The 21,844-nt window shown below is 43.5% G+C and overlaps 1 protein-coding gene across 6 annotated transcripts in view; it reads left to right on the forward strand.

Annotated features, from left to right (window-relative positions):
- The window catches only part of PLS3 (plastin 3), a 50,479-nt gene that overhangs the window by 27,200 nt on the left and 1,435 nt on the right, over positions 1-21,844 (forward strand). For 5 of the 6 annotated variants that reach the window (XM_042027462.1, XM_042027490.1, XM_042027480.1 and 2 more), the window contains 15 exons: positions 2,661-2,747; positions 9,449-9,612; positions 11,977-12,106; positions 12,542-12,674; positions 13,934-14,015; positions 14,673-14,838; positions 15,920-16,062; positions 17,287-17,313; positions 17,426-17,521; positions 18,033-18,228; positions 18,873-18,951; positions 19,110-19,224; positions 19,338-19,471; positions 20,317-20,440; positions 21,033-21,157. In XM_042027462.1, coding sequence (XP_041883396.1) covers positions 2,681-2,747; positions 9,449-9,612; positions 11,977-12,106; positions 12,542-12,674; positions 13,934-14,015; positions 14,673-14,838; positions 15,920-16,062; positions 17,287-17,313; positions 17,426-17,521; positions 18,033-18,228; positions 18,873-18,951; positions 19,110-19,224; positions 19,338-19,471; positions 20,317-20,440; positions 21,033-21,157 — 1,781 coding nt within the window. In that variant the 5' untranslated portion in view covers positions 2,661-2,680. The remainder of the gene's footprint in view (positions 1-2,660; positions 2,748-9,448; positions 9,613-11,976; positions 12,107-12,541; positions 12,675-13,933; positions 14,016-14,672; positions 14,839-15,919; positions 16,063-17,286; positions 17,314-17,425; positions 17,522-18,032; positions 18,229-18,872; positions 18,952-19,109; positions 19,225-19,337; positions 19,472-20,316; positions 20,441-21,032; positions 21,158-21,844) is intronic. The other variant, XM_042027496.1, reaches the window with a different exon arrangement.

Raw genomic sequence — 21,844 nt, forward strand, 5'->3', positions numbered from 1 at the left:
AGACAGCACTGACAAGGTCAGGTGTCTGCTTTTTCTCTGTTGGTTTGAATTCTCCCTCCTTCTTCTCAAACAGGGAAACAGAAGGAAGAAGTGGTATTATAAAAACTGAGAGGGAAACCTGTTTTATGGACTGAGCTGAACAGTCTAGGGACTGGAAGGAAAAGTTTTTTTAAGTCAAGACCCATACAAACAACTGCAGAGCATATCCAGTGCATATCTCCCTGATAAAGTTTAACAGAGCAGTATTTTTAAAAGCTCTCAGCTTATGGTAGTGTTTGCTGCTTCTTTTGGTGTTCAAGATGTTAGAGATTGCAGCAAATTAAATTCCAATTAAGTGGTTAGATAGTGATGCTTTGGGAAATACCTTTTTAAGGGAAATCCTCATGGTTTGAAAATGAATTGGTGCAAATGAGAATTAGGAAGAAGGCAGAACTTGTGGAGGAGTTTTGGCTAAATTTTCAGTCTGTAGCTCAGCCTCTCCTGCCTGGCAGCTTATGCAACCTGCCTGCATAGCCAAATCTGTCTCTGTTCTTGGTAGCGTTCCCCAAGTGTTTTTGCCAGTTGTGAAATCAATCTCTTGTATCGTGCAACAAGCTTGCCCAGAGCTGATTTTCTTGCTAAGCAATGCCTTTATCCCCTGGAAATAGCCAGGTTCTGGTGGCCACTGAGGGTCGGCTGAGGCACCCATGGGAGTGCTACAGGGAAGGAGCTGCTCCAGGAATGGAGCTAGATCCCAGACTGGATGTCAAGCAAGACAGTCAGTGCTGCACATAGCATTCCCGCATCTTGCAGGGACCTGCATAGTAGCTGCACATAGCATTCCTGCATCTTGCAGGGACCTGCATAGTACCACTGCCTTGGTCAGCTAGCCTGACTTGTAATCCATGAAACAGTAAAGAAGTTTACTTTTATAAAAATTTATTTTTTTACCTCTGTCAGTCAGATGCACCTTTGCTGTGATTCCTCCCCCTGCCCCATTTTTTCAACTTGATCCCAGTGATGAAGTTTGTTGTCTTGCTGTTGGTGGCTTTTACTGACTGTTCAACATCTTGTTGTGCCTGCTAGTGCTGGGAGGTGGAGTCTGAAGTGCTTTCCTTCATGTCTCTGCAGTGATGAAACTTCTTGTTGACTTTCTCTGCTGTGAGCACCTGTCTGAGCTGCTTTCCCAGGCTGCCACACCTGGCCATTGCTCTCATCTCTAACAACTTCATTCTTTCCAGACTGAGTGAAGTGTTACAGAAAATGAATATTTACAGCTACAGGCAAACTTGTATTCTTAAGAGTGCTTGTGAAGGCAGCTGGGAGCCTCAGACAAAAGAGGGTTGCTAATCAGAGCACAGGCATTTATTAAACTGAGTCTTGTTGCTTGAGCCTCAAGCCAGAGCCAGCCCGTTCAGGATCCTGCCTTCTGACAGTCTGTAAACCTCAATCCACTCCTCATCCTTTTGCTTACAAAGGAGGAGGCAGCTGTGTGTTCCCATAGGCAGAGGAGGAACCTTTTATTTCTCAGCTTCAGGGATTGTAGTGAACAAAGTGGGAGCTGGAAAATCTTGGGATGCAAATCTCATTTGAAGTTGCACTGAGACTGCCTAAATCCCTATTTCTACAGACCCTGAGCTACAGCTTGCAGTGTTGTTAGAATGTGCTTATCAGTGCCTGTGTTTCTGTTCACACACAGGGCTTGCCCTGTAAGCATTGTTGCATCCATTGCTGCTCTCTCATGGTCGTGTCAGCCAGAGTGCCACCAGGGCGTCTGATGCCCTGTCACAAATGTCTGGGAAGGGGATGTGCATAGGTGTCTAGCTTTCTCCCATCCCTGTGGTGACACCTCCTGTCCAGGCTGGCTGGGTGGCACCTAATCAGTGCTTGGAAAGGAGGATGATGGCAGATGGGTGGAGGAACTCAGTGCTTCATCCTCTCTGTTTCTTAAACACCAAGCAGATCTGATCCAAGTGGAGTTTCTGCGTACTCAGGGTTTCAGTGTTTCTCATGCCTGCTGTTCTGTGCTTGCTCATGATGCTCCTGCCATTCAGGGGATCAGTGGCCATGCAAACAGTCTGTTCCTTGGAGTTTTTTGGGAGTGTGAATCTGGGGAAACAAGCAAGTGTTGATTCAAACAGCTTTCTTGCAGAAAAGCAAACTATTTCCTTTTTGCAAACAGTGCCAGGTATACTACTGTGTGCTGAAAGACACTCTTCATGTACTGTTCAGAATCTTTTTTATTTGGGCTTGGTAGCTGTGTGAACTTGGGACAGATGGGCAAGCAGAGCATTCAGTATTTCTTGCATTAATATTTTAACTCTGGATTCTGGTTTTGTTCAAAGTTGTGGAAAATCTCTGGAGCTGTGAGCTTTTCTGACCTACAGAATACACTGACAGCAGGTACCTTAATATGTGCAGAACAGCATAGTTGTAAAATAATATACAAAGCTAAATATTAACAAGGCTAATAGGCTTTTTGACTTGTTAAAGAGCATTATTGTATTTGTATTTCCATCTTGTATTTCCCTTCTCTGACACATCTGTTTTCTTAGTGGAAAGATAAATGTGGTTCTGGTAACTGGGGTGACACTGGTACTGATTGTTGCTATGCTGCTGTTCGAAACTGCATGTTGTTGAATGCAGCTTGGTTTCACACAGTGTTCTTTTTCTCTCTTTAGGTACTTCCTAAATCCATGAGATGGCCAACACCATGCAAATCTCCAAAGATGAGCTGGAGGAACTCAAGGAGGCTTTTGCTAAAGTTGGTAAGTCATAGTGAGGAGGTCACCTTGCTCCTGTCTGCTGCACATTTGAATTGGATTTATCCCACCCCTGTGATAAGCAGCAGTGCCAGCAGGATGTGGGTATTCTGCTGCTCTCGTGATTGTCTCTGTGCAAAGGAGTCCCTTGCCAGCCTTGTTGCTTCTGGCTTGTCACTGTGGCCAAGGATCACAAAGGCAGGGACACAAGCCGTCTGGCTATCAGGGAGCACTGGCAGACAGCCTTGTGCTGTTGCTCCAGGGTGGGCTTTGTTGCTTCCTGATGGCAGAAGAAATATCCAAACAGGTATTGCATTGCTTTGGCCTTGGCAGCACTTCAGGGCTTGGACAGTGCTTGGTTCTGGTGGTGTTGGTTTGGCAGATTGGCTGAGCCATGTGGATGGTCAGTGTAGGTGCTGAATTTTTGGTTTGTGCAGGTGCATTTTGGGGCTTGTAAGCAAAACTGAATTTGTTTACCTGGCCATCATGGAGCGACTTGCGGTGACGATCAATACCTTGTGCTGAGTACACCTCCATTGCCCTCTGGTGGCTCCATCTCTGCTCATCTCCCTCACCCTGTCGTGCTCCAGGGACTGCAGAGCCCCCAGCTGCTCCGCCTGCCTCCCAGCTTTCTGCCTGTGCTGGCATTGCAGAAGCCTCTGGCAGGCTGCTTCAGGAAACTGAAATGGGCAAAAAAGTGACATAATGGAAAAAATTGTTTTCTGTTGGTTTAGTTTCCTGATACGGCTTACTGAAGGATCAGAGAACTAGCATGGAGGGGTGGGATGGGAGTGTAGCCAAGGGGACTGAGGTCAGTGTGTGCAGCTGGGGAACCACACCCAGGACTGGCACTGGCCAGGATCTAGTTGCACAAGTGGTGAGAGCCAGCATTTTGTTTTCCTAACTGGACATGGGCATCACTTGAGCACTGGCTGTATATACAAAATCATAGTTGCCTCTTATCTGTATTGGGTGTTACCACCCTCTAGGGCAGGGTGACTGTGAAAACTCTCACTTGCTCAGAATTTCCAGTCTGCAGAGAGAATTGTGAATTTCAGAGGCAGCTGATTCTCGTGGAGCAGTATCCCCTGTTGGAACTTGAAGCAAGTTGCATTTTAAAGAGTTCCCTCTCCTCTCTCGCTCTTCTCAAGACTTTTGCAGCAGGTAGAAGTGAGTTGCCACAGAGGGAGATGTTCCTTGGGAGGAAGCATAGTGTTTCTCTCTGCCTAATGTGCCTCTGTCTAATGTGCCACTGAGTGCAGATCTCAATAAGGCCGGGATATAGGCAGCCTCTTCTGTCCTTGGATGCATTTAAAATTATTAACCTCTCTGGAATGTGGTGGCTTTTTGTCATTAGTGTGGGGGAAATTATTGAGATTAGGTTGGCTGGCTGCCTTTGTGCTGGAAACATGGAGAAACGCAGGTCAAATCCTGGTTTGTTTTAGGAAACCAGCTCACCCTGCCCAGGAGGTGGGTCCCTGTTTGGTTTTAAATTATAAAGGCAGTGTCCGAACTTAGATATTAATGAGAAATGAGCTAATTATCCTGGACATACCCACAAATGAGATAGGATCTGCTAGTTCTTTTCAACTGCCTTTTTGTGTGCTTTAGGCATGGTAGAGACCGCAAGCATGTGGGACACACCTGCCAGGAGTGTCTTTAATGGTCTCATTCCCTTTATTCTTGCCTAAAGGAGCCATGTTTGCCCTGGGATATGGAACTGGTCACTGGCCGGGTGACTGACTTTCACTGTGAACTTCTAATAGCATCTCTAGTGAATGTGAACAGAAGTTGGACTAAGACTGCTATATAAAATGAAGCCTGTTTATCGTCTCCCAGCTACTTGGAAGATTTGTAACACAGCTGAGAAGCATGGTTATAGCAAAACTCAGTTGGTTGGCTTCTAGGATGTCATGAAGGAGATGTGGGGAGAAGGAAACATTTCATAGGGTGATTTATGCTCACCAAGATGTGCCCTGCTCTGATGCATGGCTGGTTGGGCTTCCTGGAGACCTGCTTTAACTCCAGCTTGGGGTAAGTTGCTGCTCTGGATGTGTAAGTTGATGGGACTTTAAAGGTGTGTGTTTGACCAGCTTTTCTGTATACAGCTGGACTGGACTGAGACATCTGGGGATGCTGGAAGGCAGTGAGGTGTGTTACTATGTACTCTATCACCACTTGCCTTCCACGCCGCTTGAAGGTATTTCCTCTCTCTCATGCAGCTGGTGTGCTGTTCTTTGACAGCCAGCAAAAGGCATGAGTCCCATAGACATCCTACTGCTTATTAAAACAATCCACAGGTGAGAAACCACTGTTTAAGGTTATCACTAAAGTCAGCTACAGCGCAGACAAACAGCTCCCACCATCCTACAGGCAGTTATTTGTCTTGGAACTGATCCAACTGGTAAAGAGCAGTGGGGAAAAGAAGCTTTGGTAATGTCTGAAAACAGTCATTAAGTGTGGCATTGGAGCTGTCTAGGCTTTAAGTGACCCGCAGGTTAGTGGGAGAAGAGCAGGTTGCTCCAGATCTCATTGGATCTCTGAATTTGTTCTGTGGAACAGGGGCCTGTTAGTGTGTACTTGGCCAAACAGTGGCACTTCAGAGGGGAGGTGTGGCAGAATAAAATCTGCAAACTTGCTCTCTTTATTTGTCTTCCTGCTCATTCCTTCTAAGATAAGCAGAAATAAGCTTCTTTTCTGGAAACACGACATACGCAAAAATCATAACTCAGCTGAACACTTTGTTCAGCGCTGCAAGGTGGTAAAACAATGGCTCTGAAATGTTGGCTTAGGGCAAATAGGGATCTGTGATCCTGCTAGTGTGTCCTGCTGAGCATATGTCCTTAAAAGGAAATGTGTGGGTTACTTTCCCCTCTTGCATCCTGTTATTTAAGCTATTTTAAGTACTTGTCCTCAGGAGGAAGCTGAGGCAGAGCTTGAAGCAGCTTTTGGGATTCATTGCGGCTTTGCTGCACCACCTGCACATGGCAGAGGCCAGTGCTGTGTGTTGCTGCTGTGACCTTTCTCAGGTTTAGCATGCGGGCATGCATACATCTTTCAGTGGAAATAGGAAACTTCAGATGTGCTGTAGTTTCCTTTCCATCAGGCAGACTATAACGAATCCAGGCTGTAGCTTGTCTGTTAAAACAATTTTGCTTTCTTCCATTAGTAATTCTGGGCAGGCCGCTGAACAATTTCATTTGGGATAGCTTCTATTTTGACAGCCTCTTCAGCTGTTGCATACCATCTCAGATTTTGTTAGAGAGGGATTATAGACCACCTTCTTTCTGAAGTCTGGTCCTGTTGCAGGACATCCAGCAAGGCACCATATGGTAGGCCTGCAGTAATGCTGGAAATAGTTTTGGAACTGGCTGGTACTGCAGAGGTGTTTTTTTTTTTTGTTTGTTTGTTTTTTTTGGTTTTTTTTTTTTTTTTTTGGTTTTTTTGGTGCTTTTTTAAAATGCTGCTTCTTTGTACATTTGATGCCAGAAGGGGAACAGAGACAGTAGGAAGGGAAGCAGCTGCCCTATGGGATAGGGGTCTCAGGCCTATTGTAATGTCAGGCTTTTTGACATGTTAAGAACAGGTTCATTTTCCATCACATAGTCAATCAGTGACTACTTGACTCTGCTACCAAGCCAAAACCACAGGCCAGCACCACTTTATGGTAAAACCAGCAGGCTTTAACGCTCAAATTTGTCAACCAGCTAGAACTTGAAATGAGAGCATCTTCAGTGCAAAACCAGTAACTTGGTGTGCGGTCTTAGAGTTAAACTAACAGACCTGATTTACTTGTAATTCTCACTCCCAAGTGTCTGGGACATAGATGCCGTTTTACTCTGTGAAGTTAAATTGGTGATCAATTTTTTTTCCCAGAATACTATGGAAGAGTAACTCTTACAAGTGGATATTTGGGATATTGTTAAGAGTTGCAAGACCTTAGGTCCTGAATCCTGAGAATCAAAGGTTTTGAGTGAGTTAAGGTGTGTCCTTCACACTTGTTTTTTTCTGTTTGTCTGAGCCCAATGCAGCGTGATGGGCAAAATCTTTCTTTGTGCCATGCTCCTGACTCATGTGAGGTCCCATGTGAGTGTGTTTTTCAGATGGCTCTTTGTGTGGCAGAGCTCCTATTTCTTATTGCTTTTTTTTTAGTGAGCAAAGGTAAATCTTCTTTGAACTAGGCACACCTGGAGGACTGGGAAGATGCTGATTGCAGGAGTGAATGAAACCATCAGACTGGGCAGATGTTGGCCTAGCTTGGAGTAAATTCCTGATACCAGCCCTGCAGGGCTTCATATGTAGAACCAAGCTCTAAATAGGTTTCAGCATCCTTTTATCCATACGTTCCTTATTGGAGTTGCAGACTTTGGAGCTTGGTTTCCTGATGTCTCACCTAACAGGCTTCTGCCTCCTGAAATACCATATAAGGTTTTATTCCTTTCACATCTGAATAGGCTCAGACATGCAAGCCTGAATCAGAAATACTTCTGAATGCTTAACCTAGACATGTCAAGAGGAAAACCTTTACCAAATCTGAATCAAAATCAGATCCTATCAAGGATACAATATATATTTTGAAGTCTTATTTTCTCTGTTCTTTGCCTGCTACTTACATCTACTCTAACCTTTGGGTAGATGTAGAAGTTAGGTGGTGGATTGATTGGAAGAAGTGATGAACGGATGTTTCTGGATTTACATGCTTAATTTGTCAGCATGCTGAGGGATTGTGGTTGGTTCAGTCAGGCACAGGCAAAAGCAATGGAAGTTGACTGTAGGCTGAGGGTGAAAGCAAAGTTTTGTTTTAGGTTCACAGGCTCTGGAGATTAGGAAATCCCTTCTTGACTTATTTTCCTCACTGGCTGTAAGGAGGGGAAAAGATGCATAATTGTAAAGTTAGATTCAGTAATAAAAATACCGTAATAGAAGAAGGTGTGATTTATCTAGAGGGGAAATAGTTTGCTCATGACATCTCACGCTGGACTGTTAATAAAGCTTGCCTTTGTAAGCTTGTATTATTTTGGAATAAAATTCTAAAACTGAGGGCCAGACAGCAGCCTATTGGTATCATTAATCACTGCTGAAAACCACTTTATTTCATCAGCGCTATTGTAAACACTGGCTTTACATAAAGTAGTTTAATGTATTTTTTAATCCACTGGAACTGATGCTCTGCCTTAGCCTGAGACTGGGGTGTGGGAGGGAGTACAGGTTTGCTCTGGTTACTTTGGATGTTTGCCACTGAGCAAAGTTTCACTTTCTTGCTAACTGATAAAAACAATTTTAAAATCCCATATTCCCATATGGATCTGGAAAATGAGAATGGTTGGAGTGGTGGTGCAAACGTGCTGCTTGCTGGAACATTGCTGTGAAACAAAACCTAAAAACCACAGACTCCTTATTGAAAGTAAATTGACCTCCACAATTTGGTTAAAAAAAATAACCCTGGACCTTGGAGCTATCCTGATTGTTTTCTTTTATTCTTGAAAATATCTCCCTTTAAGCATAAATACTGACCCCAGTGGCTGTGGTGAGATTCCGTCTTGAAGAAAACCAAATTCTGGGGCTGGTGCAGCTCTTCAGGCACTCAGTTAACTTCCCTGGGCTGTCTGTAGCACTTGCCTACAGCAAAGGGATTTTAGCATCCTGTTACTGAGCCAGTAACAGTACAACATATCTTGAATCCCTGCCTCTCCAAAGATGGGGCTGGAGGGTCATGCTTATGTTTTGAGGTGTGAATCTGGGCTGTGCAACTACTTCAAATACTCTGTCTCCTTGTGGACCCCTCTCTGCTGAAACCTGGGTGCCAGCTGTGCTGTGAGCAGCACTCTGCTGATCCTGATTAGCTTGGGGAAAGGAGGCACGCAACCCCTGTCTGTCCATAGTGGCGGGAAAATCTCACTTCCCTGAAGAAAGGCTGGGGCTGCTGGATTTACCATGTGTGGTGAGTAGATGTGATGATGTCCCCAAAGAGACTGGGATCTGTTGTATGCAAAGCTCCAGGTTCACACCAGATTCTTGTTTTCTTCCTTGGTCTTGTGAGTGACAATATCTCACTAAACACATGGTGCTGCTGTGGCTTGGTGATAGACTGTGAAAGCAAATGTCTTTGCAGAGCATTCTTGGGCAGCAATAAAGCACCTGGTTGCAATTTGCTGTCAGTGTTAAATGGAGAACATCACTGACAACATGATAAAGATGCAACTGCAGAGCTGATTTGGTGTTTTCAGTTCTGAAAATAAGAGGTGCTGTGTTTCATTACCATCTATTTTTAACGTGCAAAGGCAGTGGCAGTTAGATGTAAAAAGAGACATTCTGGAGATTGTTTATGAAAATGCAGATGTTCTGTTGTGAAACTTCAACACCAGACTTGTCACATGTGCCCAGAGTCATCCTGGTCAGACTTGCTTTGAAGCTGCTGTTGCCCAGAGCTGCAGGGTTCCCATGGCTTGTGTTGAGACCCTCTCTGAGGATGTGCTGTGTGTATTTACTGCATGCCTTTGGTTCCTAGGGGTGTCCTTTGAACAATGGTATTTTTGGTGTGGCCATCCTGCTGTGTGTCCATGCCCTGCATGGATTCAGCAAGTCCCCAGTGTGCAGGTTGCTCTCCATAAAGCTCTTGGACATGGGAGTTGCCCCTCTGTTGGGGGTCATTTCTGTCAGGTACAGGCACATTTCTAAAACCTTCTGCTGCCTCTTCTCTTCCTCAGACCTCAACAGCAATGGGTTCATCTGTGACTACGAGTTGCATGAGCTGTTCAAGGAAGCCAGCCTGCCTCTCCCTGGGTACAAAGTGAGAGAGATCATCCAGAAGCTCATGATTGATGGTGACAAGAATAAAGATGGGAAGATTAGTTTTGAAGAATTCGTCTATGTAAGTGAAATTTCTGAATTGCCAGCAGCCTGGGGGACCCTTTTAGACTAAGCTAAGGAAGACCGTAGAAGAGGTCGAACCTGACTTCTTAGCCACTTACCCTAATCCTAATTTTCTTTTGACAAACTGATCAATTCTGAGGACTAGCCATGTAAAAATCAGTTCTTTGTACAGGTATCTGTATATGATCTGTCTTTTGTGCTGTTATTGACAGCCTTTAGATTTGGACAGTGGAGAAATATTGGTTGGTTTTTGTTCAAAAACCAACCAGAAAGAATCCATGTGGCTTTCCTGTATGATAGCTTCATTGGAGGCCAAAATACTGTTTTTACATGAGGTGACAACTGGAAAAAAAGACTTGAAATGGTCCAAGCTTACAGTATTTACTGGAAGCTGTTCAGTTTTTCCAGGCACACAGATGAATGCTTGTTTTCCCCATGTATCAGTATAATTTCCTTTCTCTGTTTAATGGGACTACAAGTATTTACTGAAGACATGAAAGGGCATTTCAGGACAGACTTGGATTTGTGCTAGGTGCTGATCTAGGAAAATTCAAATCTGTTGCCTTGAAAGGGAAGAATAGGAGTAAGGTGATAGGAAAAGTTGGAGGATCAGTCTTTTTTGGCAGAAATAGGTCTGAATTTATTTTCATAAAAGCACAAGACTTCTGAGATCATGGTTTGATGTACATTCTTCATCCTTTTGATGCTCTGATGACTGAATGCTGAAGGAGTAATTAAAGTATATGCAGTACATTGAGGGAGCTGTTTTCATGGCAGTTAGTTTTCTTGATATTTCTTAATTTATCTTCACCTTAATTGTTCCTTAATTGTTTTCAGACCCTCTGAACTTTTTTAGTTTGGAGTCAACTAGTAAGTTGGAGTTTGCAGTTTGTAAACACTTGCATGCTGGCTGCCTGTTTCAGCTGTTGGTTTGAGCTGGTCCATTACTCCTAACTTTGCACTAGGAAGGAAGAAATAAATCTCTTCTGTTGCATTTGAAAGGTACCAGTGATTGAGTAAACACAAAATGTCTTAGGGCAGCTGAGGTGTACATTAGCAGCAATGCTTAGCTGTATGATTTTTACAAACTGAACTCTTGCTGTTTTCTAACTGAGCATTTTTGCTGCAGTTATGGTAGAAAGAATGACATGAACTGACTTTACATTGGGATAAAGTGATTTAGTGGTACCTCAGCATTAGAGCACATCTTCTCAAGAAGATATGCAATACCAGTAGTTAACACAGGAAATCTCAAAGTAAATAGATCTGCATCAAAATCCTTGTGGTTAAAGCCAACCAACCAGAAATCCCCCAACTTTTGGGCTCTCAAATCTTCAGTCAGCTTTACCTAATCGACCTCTGCATGTCATCAGGAGATGATTTAACTGCACTGTATCATCATCTTGACTTGCCAACTTCCCTGTGTTTAAGGGACGGGGACAGTAAGGTGTGACAACCAGCAGCCTGGACCTGTGGTGACACCTCTGCAGCCTGGTGTCCTCTCCTTTTAGCGGAAGCACATTTTTGCCCTGCTTTACAGTGCTGTTTCATTTTCTTTTTCTGCGTAATGTTTAGAGAACCTGTATACATTTCATTTGTGTTTTCAGCTTTGTTGAAACTAATTTAGTTCAGTTTTGAGGGAGTTACAGTAGGCTTTCCAGCCACTGAATGTGTTTTTTACTAATAGCTGCTCAGTTCTGTAGGGCCTTGGGGCTGCTAACAGTAACATCCAGCCTGTGCAAATGGCATGTGCAGTCTTCCTGTGCTAAAGCATCTCTTCGGCCCTCCAACAAGAGAGTGTTTTGCCAGTTAGCCCAAGCCTGCTGTTGAGGAAGGGGGAATCTTTACCTGCAGCAGTCATTGTTACACTATTGCAGATTTGACTGTTATATGCTTAAAGAGAATTGTTTCTTGGGTTGTGGACAAAGTCTTTTGTGTGAACTAAAGTCACAGTCCCACAAAAATCTGGCTTACACAGAAAGGTTAAAATTGCCCCACAGCTTTCTCAAGTTTGGCCCTGCAGGAACTGCTGCATGTGTTACTTGTACTCAGACTGCAAAAGTTTCATGTTTTTTTCTTGTGGTCTCTTGAAATCTACTTGTAAAGGTAAATATATGCAAGGTACTTCATGGCTAGTGCTTCTGTTTCAATAGGCACTTGCAGTGTGTGTTTGAGAAAGTGGGATGACTCTGCCCACTATCCATGTCAGATTTAATATCACTACACCCTTGCTGGGCCCTTCACATTCACTGATCTTACTGTGAAGTTTGCTTTGAAGCTGAGAAGAAATAGCTCCTTCTGTGGTCCTTTTTGTTTTATGAAGACAATTTTTTCTTGTCTAACAGAGCACTTTAAATTGTAGATTTTCCAAGAGGTGAAAAGCAGCGATATCGCTAAAACATTCCGAAGAGCCATTAACAGGAAGGAAGGAATCTGTGCCATCGGGGGCACCTCAGAGCTCTCCAGTGAGGGGACCCAGCACTCCTACTCAGGTACCACTCTATCTCTTGGGCTTTTGCATGTCCTGTGCCAAAACCAGCCCATTTCTACCACGTCCTGTGCTGTGCTCTAGTTCTCCGAGAGCTGAATGATCTCATGTCAGGGTGAGAGCAGGACAGAATTTATATGCTGCAAATTTAGCAGTGTATAAGTTAAATGTGTTCTTATTTGCTTCGTTAACTGTGCTTGCTGATGAAGTCCTTGTGTCACACTTGCGTATAATAAAGTTGAGTAACAGGTAAATAACAGGAATATTCTGGAACTTGTAAGTGAGAGTCTTCTTTCTTTAAACTTTGTGTGACTAATAAAATGTATGGTAATGATAGTGGGGCTGTTACTTCCCTGGGCTATTGTACTCTGCTTCTTTTAGGAAAATCTTTGCTATGTTATGAAAAAACCTGTTTTAAATTTACAATTGGTTATCTTAGAGGAAGAGAAATATGCCTTTGTAAACTGGATAAACAAAGCCCTGGAAAATGATCCCGACTGTAGGCACGTTATTCCAATGAACCCAAATACAGATGACCTGTTCAAAGCTGTGGGAGATGGGATTGTGCTATGGTAAGTCATGATGGCTTCTGAATTAAAGAAAAAAAAATTAAAAATCAGCAAAATAACGTTCCAAAACTGTAGTTAGGGGAATTTTCATCCTATTCTAGGCTGGTTTTGTGACTGGTGTGTGTGCATAATGTTTTGCAAATATAAAAAGAGGCTCAGTCTTCCAGGCTTTCACTGCCATTTTGTGATGCCTCAGCTTTGGTGCCAGCTGATATTTTCATCCAGTGCTTTTGTTTGGGCTTGAGACTTGAGTTTGCTGAGGGGGCAGAAGGTATTTTGTGGGAGCAGGAGTTGTCCTGGTGCAAACTCAGCCTGGTGCTGGGTAGCTTGAAGGTGGTTACATGTGATAAATAGCCCATTCTCTTGGATGTTTAGACAGGCCTTATCTATCCTCTGTGGGAATGTTAGTGACCTTATTATGCATTAACCCAAAAAAGGATTTTCTGGGAATCCTCTTGTTCTTTTTGATAACTGCACTTAGTAAGGCTGCTAAATGCCACCAACCTTCTGTGTATGAGGTTTTTGTTGGTTTTATGGGTTAGGTTCATTTGTTTTATTGTAAGTGAATTAATATAGTGAAGAACTGGATCAACCTGGAATTTCAGTAATTCTGTATCAATACACAAAGTAAGTGTAAGTCAGTTAGCTGTTGTCTTTAATTTTTTTTATTTTTTAACCTTAGCTGATGATACATATTTTTAGTTTATTTCCCAAGTTTCAAGTAATTCATGGCTTTAGGCAAAGACTGAACTGAGTAAGAAGTAGTTCATCATATAAAGTTTAAATTTGCCTTATTTTGTGTTGATTAAAAATTCATTATGCTCACATGTTCCCCACTGAGCTCTCCAAGTGTTTGTTCTTTTTTGGGGCATGTTTTCTTGCCAGCAGTAGTAAACCTTTACAATAGGAGGAAGTTTGTTGTCTTACTAGAATGTGCAGTGGATGTCAGCAGAGCATTGAGTCTTCACTAGTTCAGAGACTGCACTGTGAATAATTCATATGCTCTTTTTGCTCCAGCAGCTGAGATCAGCAGTGGCTGGGAACATGTTTAAAGTTTCAGGCTTAGCTATTACTTACGAATACATTCTCGAGAATGTAAATATTAACTTCTGATTTATACAACCTTCATTTTATGAAAAAAAATTACACAAAACGAAGCAGGCTAAAGGAAATGTGCTGTGGTGTATTGTCACAGTACACTGAGTTTTGTTTGGATTAAATACTAAATGTTGTTCAAATAGAATTGTTTTTCCCCCTAACAGCAAAATGATCAATCTTTCTGTTCCTGACACAATTGATGAAAGAGCAATTAATAAGAAGAAACTCACACCATTCATAATTCAGGTATCATGCGTTTCTGTATTTTATTTTCTGAAATTCATATTAAGATAGAATTAATGAATGCAGCATGGTGACTCAAGGCATTATTGTGGAATGTTGGAAAGGAGCAAGTTCTATAACTTCTGTTTATTATTAAATGCAGTTTTGTACTGTGCATAATTGACAGTTCTGTGGCCATGGTTCAAAAATGCTGAATTAATGACAAAATGGGTAAAGTGGCTGAAATGCTGTGCACACATGATATTGCTGTGGTGATAATGTACAGCACTGCTTTTTTTAAACAATGTGGTTATTGATGTTGGCTATGAATAATTTCATACTAGGGCAGGTTGCTTTTGTGAGGATGCCTGTGTGTGTGTATAAATTAGCACTTTTCTAGCCTTATTCTTGTTGATACCACTAGATGCAACTAACTTGGAGGCTGAAATTAAATACCAGAGGGTGAAATTAAACCCTGGTGTCTAGTTCAGTTCTCATTGATTCAGCCTGCTGCCACCACAGCTTCCTTAAAACTTCAGGTGGAGAGTGGCCGGGAGTGTTTCCTCTGAGCTACTGCTGTTGGAGCAAGGACAAGGGGCAAACCTCCACTCCGCTGGTGCTGGATGAAAGGGAAAGCAGCATCTCCCTGGACTGTGTCTGACTGGGCTTTGCTGTTTGCAGGAGAACCTGAACCTGGCCTTGAATTCTGCATCCGCCATCGGCTGTCATGTTGTCAATATTGGTGCAGAGGACTTGAGGGAAGGAAAACCCCACCTGGTCCTTGGACTCCTCTGGCAGATCATTAAGATTGGCTTGTTTGCTGACATCGAGCTCAGCAGAAATGAAGGTAATTTAAATTCTAAGTTGTTACTTCTAAAGCATGAATACAGCATTGCTTGTGCTGTCAGCCCCAGCCCTGCCGTTGCCTTTTCTCTCCCTCCTCTCTGCTGGAAGAAGGATCATGTGCCAAGCTGAATGTTCTCCAGCCTGTTTGTAGCTGTGCAGCAGGTTCATGCAGGTGGGTTGTGCCATCCTGGTGATGTGTATCAGCCTTGGAGAACTGGCTGAACACCAGCCTGTAAGTCAAGATGTAGCTTGGCTTGAGCCTGGCAGTGAAGGAGCACATTGCTTGGTGATGCCCTAGGCAGCTCCAGCTGCAGGTACCTCACAGTGTTGGGATGTGGCAAAACTGCTTGCATCCTTTTAGGATTATGGACAACTGCATATCTTTCACAAAAAAATTCTTAAAAGGGGGCTTCAGCTCTGTGGTAACCATTTGGTTCTAAAATCCTCCGTACTACTGTCAGTGGTGCAGCTTGAGCTCTTGCTTTGTCCTAGGTAGTGAGAGACTGGTGCTGCAGATGTCTCCCTGTGCTCACTTGGTCCTGCGTGACAGCCTCCAAAATTTAAACTTTCCAAATTGTCTGAAGAGCCCTGACATACCTGCATGTGCTATCAGAGCATCCAGAGGGATGGAGGGGCTTCAGTGTCTTTTATTTAAGCTTCCCCATTGCAAAGTGTTGACGTAGTTTGGCTTAGATTGAAAATTCATGGCAAGAGAAGCACTGGCCAGCAGAAAGGGTGCTTATCTTGGCTCCTCTGGGTTTTTTTAATGGTGCTTATGAAACTGCTTGGAAGCATTTTTCATTGAGATAGAAGTGCATTTGCATTTAGCTTCCTGTCATTAGCTAAAAGACTGCACATAAAGTCCAGAAAATTTTGTTATACAAGAAAATGGAAAATACTTTTTTACACATATTTTTCTAGATCATTTATACTCCTCTCTGTGTAACAGCCAACTCAGGAAAAACTCTGCTTTACCCAGAATATTTTGACATAATCAGTAATTAGTATTGTACCCCCCTGAAATCTTGCTGCAGCTCTGACATGCAGGTTTGACTCTTCCCTCACAAGCATTTTTCTTGTAGCACTGGCTGCCTTACTTCGTGATGGTGAAAATCTGGAGGACCTTATGAAACTGTCCCCAGAAGAGCTGCTCCTAAGATGGGCCAACTTCCACCTGGAAAATGCAGGCTGGCACAAAATCAGTAACTTCAGCTCAGATATCAAGGTACCAAAGCTCTCCTGATTTGCAATGCCTGGGAAAAGACTGGGAGCCAGACAGGGATGTGTTTGCATGTGTAAATGAGGCCTTTCATCCTCAGACAGGACCTTTCCTGACCCTAATAAACTGAATGGTCTTACCAGGGGGGTTTGCATGTTATATTTGAGGTCCTGCAGTGCTGTTCTCTCTTGCCATGAGGATGAGCCCAGTGTTGAACTGAGTGTTTCTCTTCCAGTGCTGCTGAGGTGTGTTTTAATCAACTACAAAACTGGTATTACTTACATGTTTTCAAATGTCCTTAATCCATATTTTGATGAAGATAATGGGGGAAAATGCTTCACTGTAGAGTGAGACTTCCACATACTCTTGGCAGGTGATGGCATTTCATCTAAAATGTCATGGGCTGGAGAGAGGAAGGGAAGCAAGACCTCTTATTCTTCACTTGGGTTTAGTAGGAATGGGAGTGGGGACTCTTAAAGCTGCTTTTCAGATGTGAGGGGGGCACTGGTGAGAAATGGACTATGGTGACTCCAGGTCAGTGTGGGGCATCCAGACACTGCTCTCAGCAGTTTTCTGGAGCTTATTCACATGGCCAGCAGTTTCAAGGAGGAGAAAGATTGAGATAGAAAAAAAATTGATAATTGAGGTGTATGGGGAACATAGATCTGACCTGTGTGTGTGCATGTGTGCATAGTCACTCTTATTTTCAACTTCAAAATTACAGTTTTGCTGGTAGCTGTTGGCTTCTCTGGTGCATACCCTAGGCTGCCATGATACGCTGAGGTCCTCCTTAATGCTGAGGACTAAAAGGACATGTAGTTGATAAATAATCACTACAGCTATTGGCTCCTCCTGGTTTGACCATCCCTGGCCTCTCTCCTCTAAGCTGTTCTAGCTAATGCACAGGCACAGAAGAAAACATTCAGACATCTTATAATCAGCTTTTTGCTTGGAATTTGTCTTCACTGAGCCATTTTCATTATTGCTGTAGCAGTAGGAATGGCTGCCTTGTTTAGAGGTTAGGGCTGCCTTGGGGCATCTGGGGTGCCACGAGTGTGAGCAGCATGGGGTCATTGCCTCCTCCAGTCACTGCAGAGGTGGTTTTGACACCAGAGCATGCAGCAGAGGCAGCTTTCAAACAGTCAAACCACATAATTGTCATCCTAAATATTTCTAACCTATTCCCTTTGTTTCCTTTCCTGCTGCCTGGATTTCTACCTCTCTTTTAAGCTTACAGATTTTGGCAATTCAGTAAAGGTACATAAGCCAATTATGCATGGTGACTTGTTAAAAATGACCTTTAAATGAACTGCTGTGATGTATTCACTGCTGTGCAGGAGAGCTGAATTTCCTTTTTCATTCATTTCAGGATTCCAGAGCCTATTTTCACCTCCTCAATCAAATTGCACCCAAAGGGCAGAAAGAAGGAGAGCCTCAGATTGATATTAACATGTCGGGTTTCAATGTAAGTATTCAGGCTGTCATGTCCTCATCCTGTAGAATCATGAACTACCTGTACCCTATCATTGCCCCATGACATCTGGGTAACCTGGTATCTTAATTTCTAGAGCGTGTACAATGTCAGTGGCCATGTGCACACCTCAGGTGTGTGCTCAGTGAGTGCTTGCTGCCAGCCTGGTCACTACCCTCCAATTAACAGAGGTGATTGAGCAATTCTTTGTAGGCTTGCTCCATTCAGAAGCATACTGACTTCTTTTGAACCACCAAGTTCCAAAAGCATGAAAATTTGACAGCATGTGAGCTTGGAAAGCACCATGCTAAGAAAAATAGCAAGACAAGCCATGACAGTGGCACAGCAGCAGGAGTTGGTGTGTGTGCCTCATCCATTTGCTCAGTTAGCAACTGATGCCAGACGTGGACTTGGGACATTGCTCCAGGTAGTGGTTAGGAGCTTCCCATCTGCTTTGTAGCCCAGTCTCTCCCATGACAGCTCTTGTCTGTTACATCCCTGGCAGGAAAAGGATGACTTGCGGAGGGCAGAGTATATGCTGCAGCAGGCAGATCGGCTTGGCTGCCGGCAGTTTGTCACACCGGCTGATGTGGTTAGTGGCAACCCCAAACTGAACCTGGCCTTCGTTGCCAACCTGTTCAACAAGTACCCAGCGCTTACCAAGCCTGAAAACCAGGACATCGACTGGACCCTTTTGGAAGGTGATGGCCGTATCAGTCACAAAATTAGCAGGAGGGGACTATCTAAAGTAAACAGTTGTGTCATAGGAGGCTGTGCCCTACAGAGGTATCTCCATTGAAGTAACACCTATGATTTGAGGCTTCAGTGCTGCAGTGGTTGTTTACTCATTTGGGGCAGATGAGGAGGGCACTTGGCAGCCTGTTCAGCTGCTCTGACCCTGTTGTGGAGCCTGAACCTCTAGGCACACTGACAGCTGCCAGTCGCAATGCCAGAGGATTTGGTTTTGCCATTTCCTGTGATGGGCAAGGAAACCTCGGTAATGGTGAGATGTTCATGGGAGCGCTAATTGTTGGCCCAGCTAGGACTGGGGCTGTGACAGCAGTTAGCTAACACCCATGTGAAAGACCTTTCTGCTCCTTTTTCTTGAAGAAAGTGCAAAAGGCATCCTCTTCGGAGGCCTGAGGAAATCAAAATGATAGCTAAGACTAGATAGCAGGGTCACCCTCTTCCTTTGAAAAAAATTATAGTAGAAAAAATTACTCTTTCTCTGCTTAAAACCTCGTGGTGAGCTCTGCTGCTCAAAGCTTCCTGCCTTGCAAAGTGGAAATCCCTGCTCAGCTTTGAACTTGCAGAATTTGCAATGAACCTGTTTTCTGTCATGTAGGAGAGACACGTGAGGAACGGACCTTCCGCAATTGGATGAATTCTCTTGGTGTGAACCCTCACGTAAATCACCTCTACGGGTAAACTTTAGGCTCTTGGGAGACCCAGCTTTTTTTTTCTTTTTAGGGTTGTTGAAATTGCAACAATCTGTAAGGAATAGTAATTATTCATGATGTGACAAAGTCAGAGCGCACTCAAATCTCGAAACATTAGACTTAATCCATGTTTTCCACTTTAGTGATCTCCAAGATGCACTGGTAATACTACAACTGTATGAAAAGATCAAAGTTCCTGTTGACTGGAATAAGGTTAACAAGCCTCCGTACCCTAAACTTGGAGCAAATATGAAAAAGGTAAAAATGTCAAAAGACTTTAAAAGAAGTCATGGACACTAAAAATTCCTATTCGAGGCTTTCAGTCAAGTGAGTGTGAGTGATTTTTCTGTTTGAACTCTTGTCCTGTGTAGCTAGAAAACTGTAACTACGCTGTAGACTTGGGAAAGCATCCAGCTAAATTCTCCCTGGTTGGCATTGGAGGGCAAGATCTGAATGATGGAAACCCAACACTGACACTGGCCTTGGTCTGGCAGTTGATGAGAAGGTAGGGCGCCTCTCAAATATGAATGGAGTACAGAACTGGGGAAGTTTTTTCCATGAGAGCGTTGCTGCACCTGCAACAGGTCACCCAGAAAGATTGTAAACCCTCTGCCTTTCAGGGGGTGTCTGAGACACACCTGGGAAAAACTGTGATAGAGCTGCACATGAGAGGCTGGAGCAGACACCTCTGGACAGCCCGTTGGTGGACCTCTGATCATCCTGTGACAAGGATTACCTCTCTCTCACCTGCTCAAGTCTGGTCCACATGCAGAAACTCTGAGCAGGAATATTACAGAACTTTTATGTTCTAATTTTTAATTGGAAATTGAGAGGGAAACATTCTGGGGCTGCTCTGTGGCCCTCTTTTGCATTGGAATGGGGGAAAGAAGAAACTTAATAACAGAGAAAGTTGATCTTCCTGTTTCTTATCTAGTTCTGAAGAATTGCAAGATTATGCATTTACATGTCTGGAAAAAAGGTGCATGGTAGCTCCTAATTTGGCATTAGAGGTCTGAATGCCAACTCCTGAGTAAATACACACCTTTTAGGTAATGTGTTACCCCTATGGAGCAAATGCTCAATGGTCAAACAGTTTAACAAGTGTCCTGAGCCCAAGCAATTTTGTGAGCTCCTATTAAAGGGCATGAAATGCTAGAAAGACTAAATGCTTTAACAGAAATCACACTTCAGATGGTTCTTTCTTTTTGCTAAAGGAGTTTAAAAATACCCCCAAACCCAGAGCTGAGACTATGTAAAGACTTTCCAAGCTGCCATGGTTCATGTTGCATCCTGGCTGCATGGCTTTTCTCTGGCTCTGTGCCTAGTCTTGTTCTCTCTCCTGGTTCTCAGGTACACGCTGAATGTCCTCGAGGACCTGGGTGATGGTCAGAAAGCCAACGATGACATTATAGTCAGCTGGGTAAACCAGACCCTGAAAGAAGCTGGCAAGTCCACCTCCATCCAAAACTTCAAGGTGCAGGTTCCCTTCTTGCATACAAAAGGAGATGAGTGCCCAAAAATTCTTTCCTTGGCTGGAGGAACAGCAGGGACATCTTAGAAAGGAGTTTAAACAGGACAGGATTCAGTCTGTGCTGGGATGTGCTGGGAACAGAGTGGCTTCAAGCTAAAGATAGGAGACTGTTTAGGACTGCCCATAGCAGGGAGTAGTGGCAGAGGAGGGGAGGGTGGTCAGGATCTGGGGCAGAGGTGGGAGTTGAGATGCTGGCAAGCAAAGGGGCTGGAGCTGGTGTGCGTTTGGAGGTGAGCACTGTGCCTCGGGCTGTGCTCAGCAGGTCAGACCTGCTGCCTGCACAATGATTACTTCTTTGTATTTTCAGGGCACTGGCAGTAAATTGGAGTAATAGTATTGTATTATCACCAAAGGTGAGGCAGCAGTTTGGTTTTCCCTCTGGTCCACCTGGGAATAGTCACTAACACTGCTGCTTTGAAAAGGCTTACTTAAAATTTCTTTGGTTGCATGTTGCAGAGCAGCTGAATTGAGGTGAGAATTATGCTTTAAGGATTGGACACTCTCATCTTTACTTCTCTGTCCCTGTATTCTCTAGGACAAGACTATCAGCACGAGCTTGGCAGTTGTGGATTTAATCGATGCCATACAGCCTGGATGTATCAACTATGACCTTGTAAAGACTGGTCACCTGTCAGAAGATGACAAGCAAAATAACGCTAAGTAAGTTTGCTCTCTCAAAAGCTGTTTTGGATTGAAAGGGTGCACATTCAATGTGCTGGCCTCAAGCTGCAGGTGTTTTGACCACTGTTTGTTGCTGTGGTTTTCAAAAGTCTCTTATAAGGCACAGTACTTTTTATACAGGCAGCACTTACTGAAATCCAGTTGCTGTCCTTGCCTGTGACGCTGGAGGGAGCAGTAGGCTGAACTGTAGCTTGCTGAGAGAAAAGCAGAACAGCTCTGGCAGTTCTTACCAGTGATACTCCATTTCTCACCTGTTTGTTCAGGAGTTTGAAGTGTTTAGCTGGTGGCTTACAATTTTGAAATTGAACCCTTGTGTGTCTTGTGTTGTTGAATCATCATAGATTGTCAAGTTTAAAGTATGCCTATTAAAATATGCCTTTGAAATGTGTGTTCTGTGACTGTTAGCAGTGGCAGAATGACAGCAAAATTTCTGGCAGATAATAGCCTCACTTTGTTATTCATAAGGAGCAAACAGAAGAGGAAATGTTACATAATTAATCCTTCATTATATATGCTATTAGCCCTAACAAATTTTAATTAAGATTCTTTTTTAACTGTTGGTAAAGTGGACTTGACATTCAAAGGTCAATTTGCACATCAAAAAACACTTTACTGGGTGTAAACCAAATGATGTGGTGTGATTAAACTGTTCCACATCTTGAATCT

The sequence above is a fragment of the Corvus kubaryi genome, unplaced genomic scaffold (assembly GCF_017639235.1).
Source record: "Corvus kubaryi isolate FWS band 111438036 unplaced genomic scaffold, C.kubaryi_AGA036_p1.0 130, whole genome shotgun sequence".
NCBI lineage: Eukaryota > Metazoa > Chordata > Aves > Passeriformes > Corvidae > Corvus > Corvus kubaryi.